The 17,422-nt window shown below is 44.1% G+C and overlaps 1 protein-coding gene across 1 annotated transcript in view; it reads left to right on the top strand.

Annotated features, from left to right (window-relative positions):
- Nucleotides 1-17,422, top strand: part of LOC147709752 (protein LEG1 homolog) — a 116,619-nt gene that overhangs the window by 65,713 nt on the left and 33,484 nt on the right. The window contains exons 3-4 of the mRNA XM_086928216.1: nt 364-554; nt 3,987-4,105. Coding sequence (XP_086784342.1) covers nt 364-554; nt 3,987-4,105 — 310 coding nt within the window. The remainder of the gene's footprint in view (nt 1-363; nt 555-3,986; nt 4,106-17,422) is intronic.

Raw genomic sequence — 17,422 nt, 5'->3', positions numbered from 1 at the left:
CATGCTGTCAGTGGGTGATTCCAGGGGCAGAAGTGACCATTTACCAGTGGTGACATTGGTAGTAAAAGCTGAAGGGGGATGTGGACTCAAGAATTGTTTTGGTCACCGGCACCCAGGTTAAGGTTTGTTTTTAACAGTGGGAAGTGTCACAATAACCCAAGAGCATTGTTTGCAGCTCCTCGTTCAGGTTGGGCAGGTTTCAATAAATTAATAAAATGCTTCCATAATAAACACATGGTATTATTGTGGAAATCTTTTTGGTATGTTCAGTGTTTTTTTTCTATTTTGTATAAAGATCATGTTTTTCCAGTGCACTCCTGTTGTGTTGTTTGCTATGATGATTCTTGTCTCTCTTTCTTACAGGCATGGAATATTATTTGTCAACTCCTCCTTTCCTTGCAGCTGTTAAGGTTGGCATTGTTCAGTTTCAGCAAAAGGAGACAGAAATAGAAATATTGCCTCCAAAAGAATGCTCTAATGACTTTTGTTGCACTTATGACAGTTGCAAGTCATCAATTCCAATTGCAATGGACAAATGGACATTATTTTTTGAGGTAAACTGATTTGCTCTTGACATCTGGTATGGCGAATCGGCATTTTGTGTTGCTCACTTGTATGATTATGAAGCACCACATATATTTATTAGAGATGTGCTTTCATACTAAATAGCAGTTTGGGGTCTAGCACCAAGGAGATGGAAATGAACCCGCTACAAACAGACATTATTTGAGTCAAAAAGACATCTTGTTTGAGTGTGCAGCACCTCTCAGGGTAGTAACTGTGCTTCACCCTGGCTGGCTGGGGTGTTGATCTGCAAGAACAGAACTCTGGTTGTTAGTGTGCCATGGGTTGGTTCTTTGGGACAAGGGACTCTGTATTCACAGGAACCCCAGGAGATGGACTCTCTGGGGGCACACCATGGCTCATTGAGGGGGCAGACAGCCTCCTTCATAACCAAACATATCACTAGGCTTCGGTGGATTGGATTTCCAGGCTGAAATCAGCTTATGGAGGGGAGCTGCAGACCCCCATCTCAAACAAATATGCACTGGGTACCGAGAGATGAGGTCTTTGGGGTCAGAATTGGCTGAGAAAGGGGGAAAATGGCCTCCTCCCTAACCACATATGCAGGAGGACCCGGGATGTGATATCTGGGTTGAAATTGGCTAATGAAGTAGGGCCAATGCCAACTTCCCAGCTCAAATTTTCATGGATCCCCAAGGATTGGGTTCCCGGGGCCTTGAACAGCATGGAAGGAGGGCCCCATGCAAGCCCCTCCACTTCTTTTCTGATAAAGCGGTACATGGCCTACCCTGAACGAGTTTGAAAAAGAGAAGGACAGCAGTCTTTCTTTAAAGATTTGCTCTTGATCTTTTGTTCTGTTGGAAAAAAATACAGATTTTGGTCCCAGTATGAGGTCAAGAGTATTAGGGTATCCCTACCCTGCCACCTATATGCTTTTCTTTATGTCGCTGAACTAGAGTTCTGAAATGCTTGTTATAACATCTTTATTGATGTTGTGGCAGCCAAGTTGATCTGTCGGGTCTCTTGATTCACCACAGCTTGACATATCCGCCATTTTTAATCTTTATTTATTAAAAAACCTGAATGGATTTACAACAAGTCACAAAAAGTATGTTTTATGGATTAAGATCGAGTCTGCAGTCAAATGTTATCTATTTCTGATCAGCAGTTTTTGTGGTATTGCTGTTCAATTTCACACTGTGGTTGAAATCAAAGTCCTGTTACCAAAATATCCAAAAAAATTAAAGCCCTCCTTAGAATGCATTATTTATATATGGTTTTCTCTTTAGCTGCTATTTTAAAGAGCTTTTGTGTAGTGCTATCATCAATAACCATATAAACTTTAAACTTTTAGTGCAGAGATCTTTTCTTTCAGCAAACATTCCTACATAACTTTCATTTGTGAAGAATGTGTAATGTATGGGTGATTCACTTTCCATCACAATGAGACTGTAATCATGGTCCTAATGGCGTACGCCCTTCTTCTCATTTCATTTTTACAAAATACAGAGAGTTGTATATGGGACCCGGCAGTAAATGCCTAATCAGTGGCTAAAAATTACCTATGCCTCTAGTGACTTCACAACACTTATTCATATGAAGTAAGATGAACGTAGGCAGTGCGACGAACGCGATGTTTCTGTCGTTTCTGCATTTACGTGTCAGGTGGCTCCTCTGCCTATGTTTACTAACAAATGTCAGGGTCTGGCCAAGTACACTAATTCCTGTCTGAGCTGATTGATCCTCGTCCGCACTGTCTGTTGGTTCACACCATTCTTTGCTCCAAGTTATCTTATCTGCTGTCTTTCGCTACACTTCTCGTGCATTCTCCTGTTTCACAATTGTCCTTCTCCCACATACAGCTGTGTTTTGCTGATTGTAAATTGGATTGTGTGGTTTCGTTTGTAATTTACTTAAGGGGTCGAGTGACAAACATAAACCGGGAACTTGAGTTGCTTTAGACTTAAAGTATTGTTTGCAACATTTGCCTATGTCTCATGCTCTTGTGTGATTGCATTTTGCATTGTATTGTACCGTATATAAACCTGTGCGCCACGGAGTTAAATGGCAGTCTCTTTTGAACCTCGTTACACCAACGACTTCTAAGACCACTGTACTAGCTGCAGCTAATAAAAACTATCTTCTACGCCAGACGAAGAGTCTGTGTCTCTGTTTCGGACAAGGCAGGTGAATCCCGGGGATTTCAGGCATACCCTGCGCCGACGGGCCTTAAGGCTGTGGTTCTCCACTATGATGGATGCAATTCACTGTTACAGAATGATGCTTAGCGGAGGGGCACAGGAGGGACGTGAATGAAGCTATGATGGTTGCAGGTCACTGTTACAGAATGATGCTTAGCTGAGGGGCACAGGAGGGAGGTGAATGAAGCTATGATGAATGAAGGTCACTGTTACAGAATGATGCTTAGCGGAGCGGCACAGGAGTGAAGTGAATGAAGCTATGATGGATGAAGGTCACTGTTACAGAATGAGGCTTAGCAGAGGGGTACCGTTGTGAAGTGAATGAAGCTATGATGGATGCAGGTCACTGTTACAGAATGATGCTTAGCAGAGGGGCACAGGAGTGAAGTGAATGAAGCTATGATGGATGCAGGTCACTGTTACAGAATGATGCTTAGCGGAGGGGCACAGGAGTGAAGTGAATGAAGCTATGATGGATGAAGGTCACTGCTACAGAATGAGGCCTAGCAGAGGGGTACCGTTGTGAAGTGAATGAAGCTATGATGGATGCAGGTCACTGTTACAGAATGATGCTTAGCAGAGGGGCACAGGAGTGAAGTGAATGAAGCTATGATGGATGCAGGTCACTGTTACAGAATGATGCTTAGCGGAGGGGCACAGGAGGGATGTGAATGAAGCTATGATGAACGATGATGAACGCAGTTCATTTTCATTGTAAAAGGGCGATACCTGGGGGTGAGGACCAGGGATTGTTGTAATCTGTATGTTTGAGAATCCGTAACAATACTTCCATTGGGAATTATTTCTGCAAAGCGTATGGAATAACATTTAAACTTTGCATTTGTGCAATTAAGCTAGCTAATTCTGTAGCTTGTCTTGTTTCCAGAATCCCTCAGCCTGTGTCATTGTTGGCCAGCATTAGGGGCCTTGTCCTTTTCCTAGAACGTGATGATCCATGGCAGAAATATTCTATTTAAACCACAAAACACTTTTTGTATTGTAGCACATCATGGGATTCCAAGACATAGACAAAAGATAATGCATACAGCACACTCTATGCATGGCACTGGCCTCTGAACCAGCAGCAGTGCACAGCAAAGCTAGTGCTTCCCAAATTTTTATAAAACCACTTTATGATTATATGTCCTTATGTCCAAATCAAAAGATATTGCAAAGCTCAGGTGTTCTCTATAGGAGGATGTAAGTTTATAGTGCATGCTGCCTATAACCTAACACTATGAATGATATGTTCGTTTTCAGACAATATTTCACTCCACACCGTTATCAAAAGTTCCAGCTGCTGTTGATCAATTGCAGCACTACATGTGGGAAGCACATGAGGCGTCTATTGAAGCTGCGCTTCCAATATGCAAGAACAGGTAATATATAGTTCATTTGTAGAAGCCACCTACATGCTTCATGTCATAAACAACCTGTTATCAAACACAGCATGTGGGACAGGATGGCATAACCTTACACAAGAGTAAATCTACATGCGTAAGTGTACTCTTACACTTTTAAGTAACTTTACTACTTTTGCTGTTCATAACTTACAAGTGTAAAGGTACACAAATATGTAGGCTTACATCTCACTAACCCTTAAAGCGGTCCCCAGCCCAGCTCTCCCCATGCTATTTCATCGCCCTTGCTCCTGTCTTCTACTTGCTTCAGCCCCCATTTTTCGAGTGCCGTCTCCTTACTTTTCACTTTTTCTCACTGATTTCTCCTTACCTTTCTCCTAGTTTTGTGTGCCTTCTCCTTGCCTTTTCCTCATTTTACTACTGTCCCCTTGATTCTCCCGCTGTCTTATGTGTTCATTATCCAGGCTTTTCCCTCCATCTTACTGCTTTCTCCTGTTTTGTCCCCCATTTTTGTCTTCTCCTAGCTTTTCCCCTGTTTTATGTGTGCCATATCTTTGCTTTTCCATCATTTTCACTGCTTTCTCCTTGACTTTTCAGTAGTTTTTTGTGTGCCTTCAACTTCCCTTTCCCTAATTTTTTATGTTCCTTCCTGATGCTTTCCCCCTGTCTTTCTTGTATTCTCCTTGCTTTTCCCTTGCCACTGCAGCATGCTACCCATTATTTTTCACTTCTCGACTTAACCCACTCACCACCTCCCAGTGCTCCTGCCCCCACCCGGGGCCGATTTAGGGGACCCCATTGAGCAGGTTCCTGTCCTGCTCTCCCATGTGCTCCTGTCTTCTCCTTGTTTTTCTCCCTTTTTTAAGTACTTTCTACTTGCTTTTACCCAATTGTTTTATCTGCCTTCTCATTGTCATTACCTAGTTTTCACTGCTTCTCCTTTCTTTATCACCTGCTTTTTGTAGGCCTTCCCCTCGCTTTTCCCTCTTTTTTTTGCGTGCCTTCTCTTTGCTTTCCCTCCTGTTTTTATGCATGCCTTCTCTTTGCTTTCCCTCCTGTTTTTTGTGTGCCTTCTCTTTGCTTTCCCTCCTGTTTTTTGCCTGCCTTCTCTTTGCTTTCCCTCCTGTTTTTTGCCTGCCTTCTCTTTGCTTTCCCTCCTGTTTTTTGCCTGCCTTCTCTTTGCTTTCCTTCCTGTATTTTGCCTGCCTTCTCTTTGCTTTCCCTCTTGTTTTTTTGCCTGCCTTCTCTTTGCTTTCCCTCCTGTTTTTTGCCTGCCTTCTCTTTGCTTTCCCTCCTGTTTTTTGCCTGCCTTCTCTTTGCTTTCCCTCCTGTTTTTTGTGTGCCTTCTCTTTGCTTTCCCTCCTGTTTTTTGTGTGCATTCTTTTTGCTTTTCCCTCATTTTCACTGCTTTCTCCTTCCTTTTCCATTGCCACTCCTGCATGACACCCATCAGTTCCCACCTCCTGCCTAGCCCTCTGCTGCCTCCCAGCTCCTCTCCCTCCTCCCAGGATCTACTTAATGGATGCCGCAGCGCGACCCCATTGAGCTGGTCACCGGCCCAGCTCTCCCCATGCTGCTGCATCGCTCTTGATTATATCTTCTGTTTGCTTTTCAGCACCTTGAGACCCTCAATGCTATGCTTTTGAAATTCTTGATCTATGAATTGATTGTTAAACTATGAAGTGGGGTCACTAAAAACATCAAATGTGAATTATTATTATTATTGCATTTATTGAGCGCACAGCTACCCGGAGGTTTCCCGGCGCTTGCCTTGGGAACCCGTCCTGGCTTTTCCCTGTGAGATAGCCCCTACAGGGCATCCCCAAGGTGAAAGCCAGGCATCCCACCGCTGGGGGCCGTTGTGGAGATTAAGCAAGCTTAATGCCCAGAGTTGCAGAGTGAGAACCCATGATTAGAACAGGCACCGAAGCGAGAATTATCGAGTCCGTGGACATTTGAGCTCAAGACCCTGCCGCGTCGGGAATTGAACCCTGGTCCCGGGTCTGACCACAGCTTCCGGGTCTGCCTGCTCTACACCGTGAGCCACACTTCTCCACAATGTCAATCAAATGTGAATGTAAAGTTACTACTATTAGTGGCATGATCAGATTTTCTGTCAATTACAATTGTTACTAAACAGCAACACTTTAATGAAACAAAAACATGGTAACCTACAATTTTGTACTAGCTATGCTTAACAACATTAAAAAACATAATAACTCTGAAGCTTCATCTGTATTCTGACAGCCACTTAGGATGTCCTTGCATATCAGAATGCCCCTCTTTAAAGAAATCAGATTTAAAAACGTCTGTTTCCCATCTTTAGGTCCGGGGGATAAGCTTAGGAAGTAAAATATTGTCCCCTAATTGTATGTGTAAAGACTTCAATAATAGGTTCCTTGTGAGTGCATTTAAGCTTTAATTAGAAAGCGCTGGATTTGCACTTGTATGATGTTGTTCCAACTGGCCCTCTTCCTTTAACTCTTTAGGTCGGTGTGGCATATTGAGAATGGTGAAACTCTCCCCGAGCAGGTACCACCATCCCTGTCAGAGTGAAGTCAGAAGCAACACCAAATTAACCTGTGCTCAACCCCTTGGTAGCTTGGCACAGAGGAGTGTGGCTTTACGTAGGGTCAATGTATACGGTAACACAGTTAAAACACACCACAAAAGGATTCCACATCATATTTAGAATAATAGATTATTCCTTAATAGATAAAACAAGACCAAAATGACAAAAAAACAATCAGTAGAAAGGGAGATATGCAATTTAAAAAGATGCAGTAAAAAAGCACAAAGCACCAACTGTGGAGCCGATCACAGCAGAGTGGGACAAATTCACAAGTTCAGGCAGACCACAATGAAGCATGGGCTGGCTAAAGGAACCCAGTTAGACCCGCTGAAATGAATGACCTTAAATCCTGGTTGCGGAGCATTGCCAGGTTCCTTTTAAAGGATGTGTTGCAAAGACGAGGCAATGTTTTGCCACAAGGAGCTGCAAATCTGAAATTTGAAGTCCTGCAAAAGGAACAATTGATCGACAGAATGCTGAACAACCCCAACATTCACCCCCAGTCACAAGTATCTTGGTTTAATACATTGTTCTTTTGCTCTCTACGCCACTCCAGTTTGGACCCAGCCATTTGCAAATCAGTCTTGGCCCTGTTCCTCATAGGAACAGTCCAAGCCCATACTACCAAGTCAGGTCTTACCTGAATCAGAAAGAAGCATCCTAGAACCGGTTTCAGGGCAACATCCCTCATCAGTCAGATTAGGTTGAATCCAGTGGCGCAGTGAGCATGGGACCCATGCCAGGGCATACTCTTCCCACTTAGGGCAACAAAAGCAAAAGGAACCATTGATGGATGAAATGCTGAACAATGCAAACATTCACCCCAGTCACAAGGATCTGGATTTATTTGATCGGTGTTTTGCCCTCCATGCCAGGTCGTGCATCATCATCATCAAGGTTTCTGTTCATGAGGGCTTGTGATGTCAAGTCCGTTGTCAGGGATGTTTCTTGCAATCAAGGTGATGCATCGGTCTTGGGAGTTGTGAGGCTGCAATGCAAGAACCTGCGTTGTGGTCGAGGTTGACATCAACAGGAGATTTGCATTGCAAGGGCCTGTGTGGGGAATGCTTTGCACAGTGGCAGGTACAATATGGGTTATGAGGTTGATGGGTAGTCTTTCCACTGTGGGAACTTTTGCAGCAGAGGTGATACATTGGTTCGGCACTGGATTGTGTTGCGCAGAAGAGGAGATGTGCTGGTTCAGCTGATTGATTGATGGGCTTGTAGAGCACCTTAAGGCCTGCTTCCAAGGGTTGAGGACTGGGGTGGCACCACTTGGCAAGGTATGACTCACAGATGGCAGAGTCCACGTCCTGGGTTCAAGGTTATCGGAGCTTTCTGTCCCTGATACTCTAAACCGGAGGCCAGTCAACTAGCCCTTAAAGTCACTCTGGATGGCAGGATTAAAAAAATGCGGGTCCAGTCAGGAGGGCAGCAGGTCAGCACAGCAGGGGCACAGTCCTTCAGAACAGCAGTCCAGCAGAGTGGGATTCATGTCAGCTGCATAGTAGTCCTTCTTCCTGACAGAGTATTTACAGGTTACAGAAGTGTAACAAAGAGTTGATATTTGAGGTCCAATATTCCTAACTGGGCTCTCCTTTGAAGTGGGAAAAGCTTCTAGAGGTTTCCCTTTAAAGTCCACAGCCTCCATGCCTTCCTACCTGGCTCCACACTATTAACTACAGTGGGTAGTCAGCCATTTATGTAAGTAGGGGTGTGTTCAGCTCTGCCTTTCCATCCTGCCAGTGATGGCCCATCCAGGCAAACCTATCCCTCTCTTGTGTGCCAGTCTAGGAAAAGTGTGCACACCCTATGTGCCAGCTACACCTAGTCATGTGGCCCAGAAACAGACTGCAGACATTAAATAGCTAAGGCCGAAAAATTGCAACTTTCATAAAAGTGGCATTTTTAAAATTGTAATTACAATTCCAAAGACACCAAACATGAACTCCTTATCTGTTCCCATTTATGTAATAAAGTAACTCAAAAGTTATGGGAGGGGTAGGCCTTACAGTAGTGAAAAACGAATGTGCTTTGACACCAGGTTTTGATTCACCATCTCGGCAAGCTGGGAGTTTCTGGTACCGCCCTGAGCAAGCCGCACACTTTTATGGAAGGTCGTACGTTTCAGGTCTTTGAAGATGGCATGAGTTCCAAACCTCTGCTCCTCAAGTGCAACGTCCTTCAGGGTTCGTAGCTGAGCCCGACACTTTTCAGCGTGTACAGGGTCCCCTTGGCATCCATTGTGACCTCTTTTGGGATCCATATGGTCTCTTAAGCAGACGACTCCCAACTGGTCATAGCCTTAAAGCAATCCACACCATTTTCCACAAATCTGAAAGCTTGTTTCACGGACGTGGTAAACTGGATGGGGTCCTCCCACCTGAAACTAAACGGAGGAAAGACCGAGGTCATGACCTTGGGCAACTTTGATAACTCGGCACTGAGAACCATTTGGCCAGCATGTATGGGTCCAGTTCCAACCCCTAAGCCTGAAATAAAGAACCTGGGCATCTGGATGGACCATAATTTGACGTTCCAAGTGCAAGCCAGCAAGACAGTGGCAACCTGCTTTGGCTTGATCAGAATGGCAAGGAAAGTGCTCCCTCTGCTCCCTCTCCAAGCTAAAAAAACCATGGTCCAGTCTATTCTGCTCTCCAGACTGGACTATGGCAATGCACTCTACCTGGGATCCCTCACCTCGGTAATCAATAGACTGCAGGTTATCCAGAACTATGCAGCTAGATTGATGAAGGGAACTCCAAAATTGCCCTCTGCAAACCCCGCCCTCCGTCTCCTTCACTGGTTGCCAGTGAAAGAGTGAATTAGTTTTAAAACACTTAGCCCTGTTCATAAATCCCTTCAGGGGTTAGGCCCTCCCCTGATTTCAGCCATAATCCAGCCTTAGAAAGCTAGGAGAAAGCTTCGCTTGGATGACCTTCATCTCATCGCAACCCCCAGAATAAAATGTTCTAAAAGTGGCGGCAGACTTTCTCCTTGAACGCAGGCAGACTTTGGAACGCTCTGCCTCTCCACCTCCAGAACGAACCCAGTCACTTCTCCTTAGGAAAAAAACAAAAAATATTTGTATTCCCTTAAATCAATCTTCCTGCTCTGTCCATCGGACCAGTAGTTAGCCTAGCACTGGGAGGCCCCCGGGTAGCCATGCACTCTAAAAATGCCCTTTTCATTTAATTTCATTCATTTGAAATGTAAGGACTTGTAAAACTAGGAACTACAGGCCCAACTTTTTAAATACACTGTGTCCTACCCTCCGGCCTGTTCAGGGCATAGCCTAGGGGTGACCAACATCTATTATAAAGTAAAGTTTGGGCCTGGCAAAAGGTTAATTTAGCCAGGTTGAAATGGCAGTTTAAAACTGCACACACAGTCTCAATGGCAGCCCTGAGATATGTTTACAGGGCTACTGAAGTGGATTGTAGGCCCACTATTATCAGTTAATTTACAGGCATATGTAGTGCAACTTTATTAGGGACTTACAAGTGAATTAAGTATGCCAATTAGGGATAAGCCAATGTTACCACATATTAAGGAGTAAACACATGCACTTTAGCACTGGTTAGCAGTGATAAAGTGTGCTGGGTCCTAAGGACATCAAAACAAGTTCAGCATAAATAAGTGGGGTGAAGGTACACTCCTTCAGGAGAAGACCACCCCAAGGCTGGCAGGTTAAATGGTTTGACATATGAGTTACATAATATGGCAGCTTTACAAGAGAGTTCTAAAGTGCAGTGATGCTTCCTGCATGTGATTGGAGTTAATTGGCCTTTTCGTATGGTTTTTAATGCTATGTTAATTACTATTTTTGAGAGATTAGTGTTTATTTCCAAGTCGGTTATGGCTCTGCATAATTTATTAGCCCACATGTTTTTGTTGGTATTGTTATTTTCAATTACCATGCTTAGATGATGCATTAAGGTGTAAGCTGCTGCATGTTTGATACCATATAAATATTTTTTTAAAGGTGCATTGCGAGCCAATACCTGATTATTTAAACCAAATTCAATGTGTATCTGGGAACATTTTGGAAGATGAGAAACTGTCCTGAAAGAAAGTTTTACTGCAGCTTGCCTATCAATGACCTGCCAATGGACTAATTTTGGCTGGAAAAAACGAGTTTCTTATGGACAAGTGTTTGAAAGAACCTCACTCCTATTACTTTAAAAATGGCATTGGTCAAAGGGCTTGCACGTTTTACATTAAACAGAAGCAATGCTTTTCATATGAGAGTAGTGATACCTATAGGATACAATTGTCAAATATCCATATTGCAAGGTAGTTCTATAAATATGTGTAGTCCAACCTTCTGGAGCCTAAAGACCACATTTGTAGCTTTGTTCTCATATTTTACCAAAATCATAATCTTGGTTTTTGATTAATTTGCAGTTCATTTGTTTTGTTTGTTATAATCATGCAATGAATGTACACTATGCTACAGTCCTGCTTTGTTTTGATCCAGGATTACTAAATCATGGGCTTATTGCAAAATCTGAATCTTTTGCGTTCCATTGTTGGGTGGAAAGGTTCTTCCTTTAGCTAATGCTGTTGCCATATTTACTATGTATAGGGAAAACAACACAGGGCGAATACGCATCTCTCTTTTACTACAGTAGAATCTGTGACGACGTCTGCCCAAAGTGTTGGCATAAATTACATAATTGCATTTAGTGATGGAGTGGGATTTCCCAATTGATCTGTTTTGACAAGAGTATGCTCTGCTCGGCATTGTCAAATGATGCTGTGTAGTCTACAAGGCACATAAATAGAAAAAATCTGAAACACGTATGGATTTATTCACCTTTAGGACAGTGCGAGAATATTATTAGTTTATATCATTTATTTCTCCTTAGCCCACTTTTCAAGAGATCATAAAAGAATTCTGGTGTATTTTTAGCCACAGCATTTAAAAGGGGTATGATAGGATAATTGCAAGGGTTTTAAGTTTAAGATGCTTTATTGAGGTTATAGAAACAATGTAAAACGTCAGTAAAAAATATTAGCAAGAATAGGAAAAATTGACAATTCGGAATATAAAACAAAGGCAAAATGACTTAATATCCTATGAAAGAAAACTGTGCATAGTGAAAAGAGCATTTTGGTGAATTTTAACGTAGAGGAAGAGAAGGAAGAAAAGAAAAGGAGAAAGGAGAAAAGGTGGAAAAAGAAGAGAGAAAAGTGCAAAGGAGAGAGGAAGTGAAGTAATCAGGGTTCCCAAGGCCTACATGCTCCGTAGATAACCCACTTACACTCAAGAACTGTTGGCACGGAAACTGTAAAAGTCAAAGAACAAGTTTATTAAGACCCCATGGGGTGGTGGTACACTCATACAGCACCCTTCGGTAATGCAAGAGGTATCACACCGAACATCGGTGTGACCCCGTCTTTTATACAGTTTTCAGGAAATAAAGATAGGCGGCACAAAGTTACAAGACATTATGTACATATATGGTCATGTTTTGGAACACAGCCAGCTCATTGGAGGGGGTACAACTCCGCTGGTCAGTTTGGCGGCACATTCCTGAGGGGTGACTGGTCAGTGGGGACTGCGCATGTACGAGCTTGACCAGTACTAAAAATAGCCTGTTGCTGGGCAAACTGAAGTGGTCAGTGGTACGGAAAACGGACTAAAGGCCACGCTAGCCACGAGGCCGCTTATGATCTAAGATGGCCGCCGTAACATTCAAAATGGCGTTTTCATATATAGCCAAGTTAAGCAGGAAAACGTGTAGCTTCAGCCAATCGCTAACGCGGCCATATCAAATACGACAGACGACCCTTTTAGCGTTTAGCTGAAGCTACCTCATAGTGAACATAATCAGGATGTTCGTCCTCAATGTCTATTGACATTATTTGCGTCACTTCTTTATGAAGCATCATTTTGTCATGAGCAAGCGCTCGTCTTGATGGTACACAAACTGATAAACACATAGAACATAAAGCTGGGCCACATTGGATACATAAGCACACAAAGAACAGTACCCCTACAATGATACATAGAATCGTTAATAGTTTCCAGCCCCAAGCAGTAAGTATTGACCAGAACCATCCTGAAAGTGTCCAAGTTCCATTGTCCGGGTGTATTTCAGGTGCTATTTTATGCAGCTTTGATATGGCATCATAAACAGATGGTGAATTGTCAGGTATGTACACACAGCAGCTACTTCCGATAATTCTACATGCCCCCCCACGGTCAGCTAGAACTACATCCAACACCATCCTATTTTGGAGCGTAACGATCCTAGAAATCTGAAGTTCCTCAGTAATATTCCCAAGTGCAATGGCAGTATCATTTGCTACAGCCTCAACAACACGTGTCAATCGTCTTATTTTCCGACTGTTCAATGCGGCCCCCACAAAGGAAAACAGTCCCAAATTGAAGTCCACATACTGCTGCAAGGCAGTATCAGTCTGGTCGATGTCATCCAGAACAACAGTCCGCTTGACTCTATTCAGGACAAAATCGTGATACAGGACATAGTCATTATGATACATCGGCGGGGCAATGAATACAGGGGGTAGTACAAACGATACATAACACGTGCCTAACCATCCCAATGGAAGCTGATGATAACCTTTAGTTCCACAAATGAAATACGTATTTCGAGATGCTACAAACGAGATGCCATTCGGACTATCAAAAGTAAATGTGGTATTGCATTCACTTTTCCCTACCGGAATCGAACCTTTATTTCTTATACACAAATCGGCTTTAGTAGCAATAACATTAATGACATGTGAACTGGATACATTGATATTTCGTTGATTGCTGTACACACGCGGGGCAGATATGTTATCGGGCCGGTACTCCTCCCATTCAAATCGAGTACCCTCAGCCCGTGGAAACCCATCCTTGTCATGGAAACATATTTTATTCAAACGAAAAAGCACCCCCCCTTTCGTTGGCCATCTCAGAGTAAAGAGGAGGGTGTACCAGGCATTGCAAGATCCATTATGTGAGAACGGGAGTGGAATGAGTGGGGTGCCCCCTTTCTTCTGGTGCCCCGGCAACATCCCACACACCCAGCAATTGGAAGTATTAGTCATATTATGCGTGTGATGGAGAATCTGGATAAAGCTGTTGTTCAGATACGTTTGCCGATGCCGTTCTTCATGGTAGGGTAAGGTAAAGTGAAAATGTTCAGATGGAGCCGGGGTAGTCGGCAGCAAATGTTCAAGTGCAGGTACCATAAGTTCAACTACCCAGGCTATTACAGCTATCACCACAATAGTCAAGACAAAAAGAATGGCACCTAATATTCGTTTGTCTCGTGATGCAGATGACGCCATAGTTCAAAAAAGTTCTTACAAAGTCTCAAATAGTTCAAATTGTTCACAAAGTCTCAAATACACATATGTGTATACCTAAAAAAGAAAAATACGGTGCTGAGCTCCGAGGTAGCCGTTGTTTTCTTCTCCGGGCCAAGACGGGTGTCGCTACACTGGGCAGAACTGATCCCCCCCCCTTGGAATTCCCGGTCTCCTTTTCACAAACCCCAGAGCGGTAACCAACCAGTCACGAAAAAAACCAAAAAATCTTCTTATCGTGGCCGCAAATTGTAACGCTCTCGTCCAGCAACGGCGTGGTCCGGGAAGGCTCCCTCAACTTCGGCCGACGTCACAGCTGGGCTCTTTTCTTTCTCCAGAATCTCTTTGTAGTCGGTCAACACAGCAGGATTCACCAGATTAGGAGAGACACGACAGCAGTGTGTCGAGTGCACCCACCGCTTCCTGTTGGTCACTCGTACAGCGGTCCGGGTCGCCAGGAGAACCTGCTCTGGGCCCTTCCACCTCGGCTCCAAACTGCTCGCCCTCTCAAACGACCGAATCATAACATGGTCACCGGGGCGAAGATCATGGCCCTCTCCAGTAGAGTTGTCAGGGAGCGCTTCTCGAACCTGTTGATGAATAGAAAGCAAATCATTTGTTAATCGTGCCAAATAATCGTTCATCATTATACAAGGCACATCATGTATCAATCGCGGCTTGGGCACCCCCCAGATATTCATAGGGCGACCAAACACCACCTCATATGGTGTGAGGCCAGTTCGTGAATGGGGTACTGATCTAAGAGAGAGCAGTGCTAGCGGCAAAGCATCAGGCCACTTCAACGACGTGGATGCCACAATCTTGGCCAATTTGAGTTTTAACGTAGCATTGTACCGCTCAACCAGACCTGCCGACTGAGGGTGGAACACAGCGTGAAACTTCTGCTGAATCCCTAACCCCTTCAGTACATACTCCACAATCTTCCCAACAAAATGAGGCCCATTATCGCTCCACAAAAATTTGCAAACTCCAAAGCGAGGAAAGAATTGCTAAAGGCACATACCACCACTAGGACGTACTTCAGGTTGTTGCAGCGCTCGAGTTGGATATAATCCATTTGGAGTACCTCAAATGGTGCAGAGGGTGGAACGAACCCTCCTTTCGGAGTATGGGTCCCCTTTCCAGGATTGTGTTGTAAACATACCAGGCAGGTCTGCACTACTCTCTTAGCAGTATTAGCAATCTCGGGATGTTCCCAGACTCGTGTTAACAGTCGAGTGATTGCAAGAGCTCCGACATGCGCCAATCCATGTGTCATCTGGACCATCGCCTGCAAGTAAGCTGCAGGCAATTTCCATTTTTCCATGTCCTTGCTCCTCCAACAACCTTCATCATCTAGCACCCCATCTGCTGCCCATGCCGCAAGTTCTGATTCAGTAGCTGATTTCTGAATATCCAAGATTTCTGCTCTAGCATCGCTCCATCGCTCAGCCTGTGATTGTGTCACATACATGGGGGAGTCAGTCCGAGACATAGCCGTTTGTCTCGCTATACTGTCTGCGAAGGCATTTCCTTGGCCCACTTTATCGGTAATCTTTTTATGGGCGCTACATTTTATTATCGCTACTTTCTTTGGGCAAAGCAACGCATTTAAGAGATCACGCACCAGTTCTCCATGCATGATATGTACTCCGTGAGAAGTCAAAAACCCACGCTCTCTCCAGAGTAGCCCGAAGTCATGTGCTACTCCGAAGGCGTACCGGCTGTCTGTGTATATGTTCACACATAGGCCAGCACTCAATTCGCAGGCTCTTGTTAAAGCTATCAGCTCTGCTGCCTGAGCCGATTTCTGTGGTATTCGTGCTGTTTCTACCACTGTCTTAAGTGTCGTGATCGCATAGGCTGCGGAAGTCGTACCATCTGGCAGCCTCAAACACGATCCATCAACCCACAGTTCCCCATCCACATCTGGAAGTGGCATATCCTGTAAGTCAACACGACCCTTTGTCTGTTCCTCGGTCAGGAAAACACAGTCATGATGTTTTTCTTCCTGACCCTCCTCGACCGGATAGGGCAATAAAGTGGCAGGATTCAGGGTAGCGCATCTTTTCAGTGTGATATGTGGCGCCAAAAGTGTAAGCTCATATCCTGTTAGCCGTGCACTCGTAAGATATTGGGTCTTTGTTTGATTTAGCAGAGCATCTACTGCATGGGGAACTAAAACCAACAGTTTGTGTGATAACACGATTCCCTCACTCTGCCGTATGGCTACTGCTGTTGCTGCCACTGCTCGAAAACACCCAGGCAACCCTCGTGCTACAGGATCAAGAATGGCAGAGAAATACGCACATGGTCTCTGCTTATCTTCGTGTGCTTGCACTAACACTGACAACGCGCACCCATCGTTCTCGTGCACATACAATGTAAAAAGTTTTGTATAGTCTGGTGTACCTAACACGGGTGCAGAACAAAGGGCCTGTCTCAATTGTTCAAAAGCATTCTGACATTCATCTGTCCATTCAAGGGGCATTGGTGTAGCTTTGGACAGTAACGCTAACAAAGGTTTTATAATGTGTGAAAACCCCATGATCCACTGTCTACAAAAAGACGTTAATCCTATGAAGGCACGTACATCTCTCTGTGTGCGGGGAACTGATGTGTCTAAAATTGCTTGAATTCGATCAGATGTTAATGCACGCCCCTCCTTAGACAAAAGATGACCGAGGTAGGTCACCTTGGGTCTACAGTATTGGAGCTTTTTCTTCGAAACCTTATGATTGTTCTGTGCCAGAAAAGAAAGCAACGCAATTGTACTTTCTTCACATTGTGCATAAGAGTCTGCAGCGAGCAGAAGGTCATCCACATACTGGATGAGGACAACGCCAGTCTGTAACTCAAAGGAATCAAGCTGTCTTTTCAAAGCCTGGCTGTAGATACTCGGGCTCTCAGTGTAACCTTGGGGAACACGACAAAATCTATACAATTTATTATTTAACGTGAAGCCAAACAAATATCTGCTATCAGGATGGACAGGGATGGAAAAGAACGCGTTTTTCAAATCAATTACACTAAAGGTCGTGGCCATTGGTGGCACCAATGTAAGCAAGGTCGTAATGTCGGATACCACCGGGTATTGGGGAATGACAATTTTGTTAATCTCTCTCAAGTCAATAATAAACCGATAGACTTTGTCGTCAGTATCTCTCTTAAGGATCGGAAGAATAGGGCTGTTACAAACATTATAAGGAACCTCTTCCACCACTCCTGCAGTGATCAAATCCTGAACAATGTGTGTCAAGGCAATTTCACCTTCTCTCGAAATCTTATACTGTGGTACACATGGTAGAGAGGCCCCCTCCTTAACAGTAATGTGAATAGGTGGAATACGCATCTCTCCCACATCCGTATCTGAGGTCGCCCATAACGTGTGCGGTAGAGAGGCCAAGGCTGGAATGTCTAATATAGTGCAAAACCTA

The sequence above is a fragment of the Lissotriton vulgaris genome, chromosome 6 (genome assembly GCF_964263255.1).
Source record: "Lissotriton vulgaris chromosome 6, aLisVul1.2, whole genome shotgun sequence".
Taxonomy (NCBI): domain Eukaryota; kingdom Metazoa; phylum Chordata; class Amphibia; order Caudata; family Salamandridae; genus Lissotriton; species Lissotriton vulgaris.
Note: the sequence above shows the minus strand (reverse complement) of the source record. Positions and strands in the feature narration are given on the sequence as shown.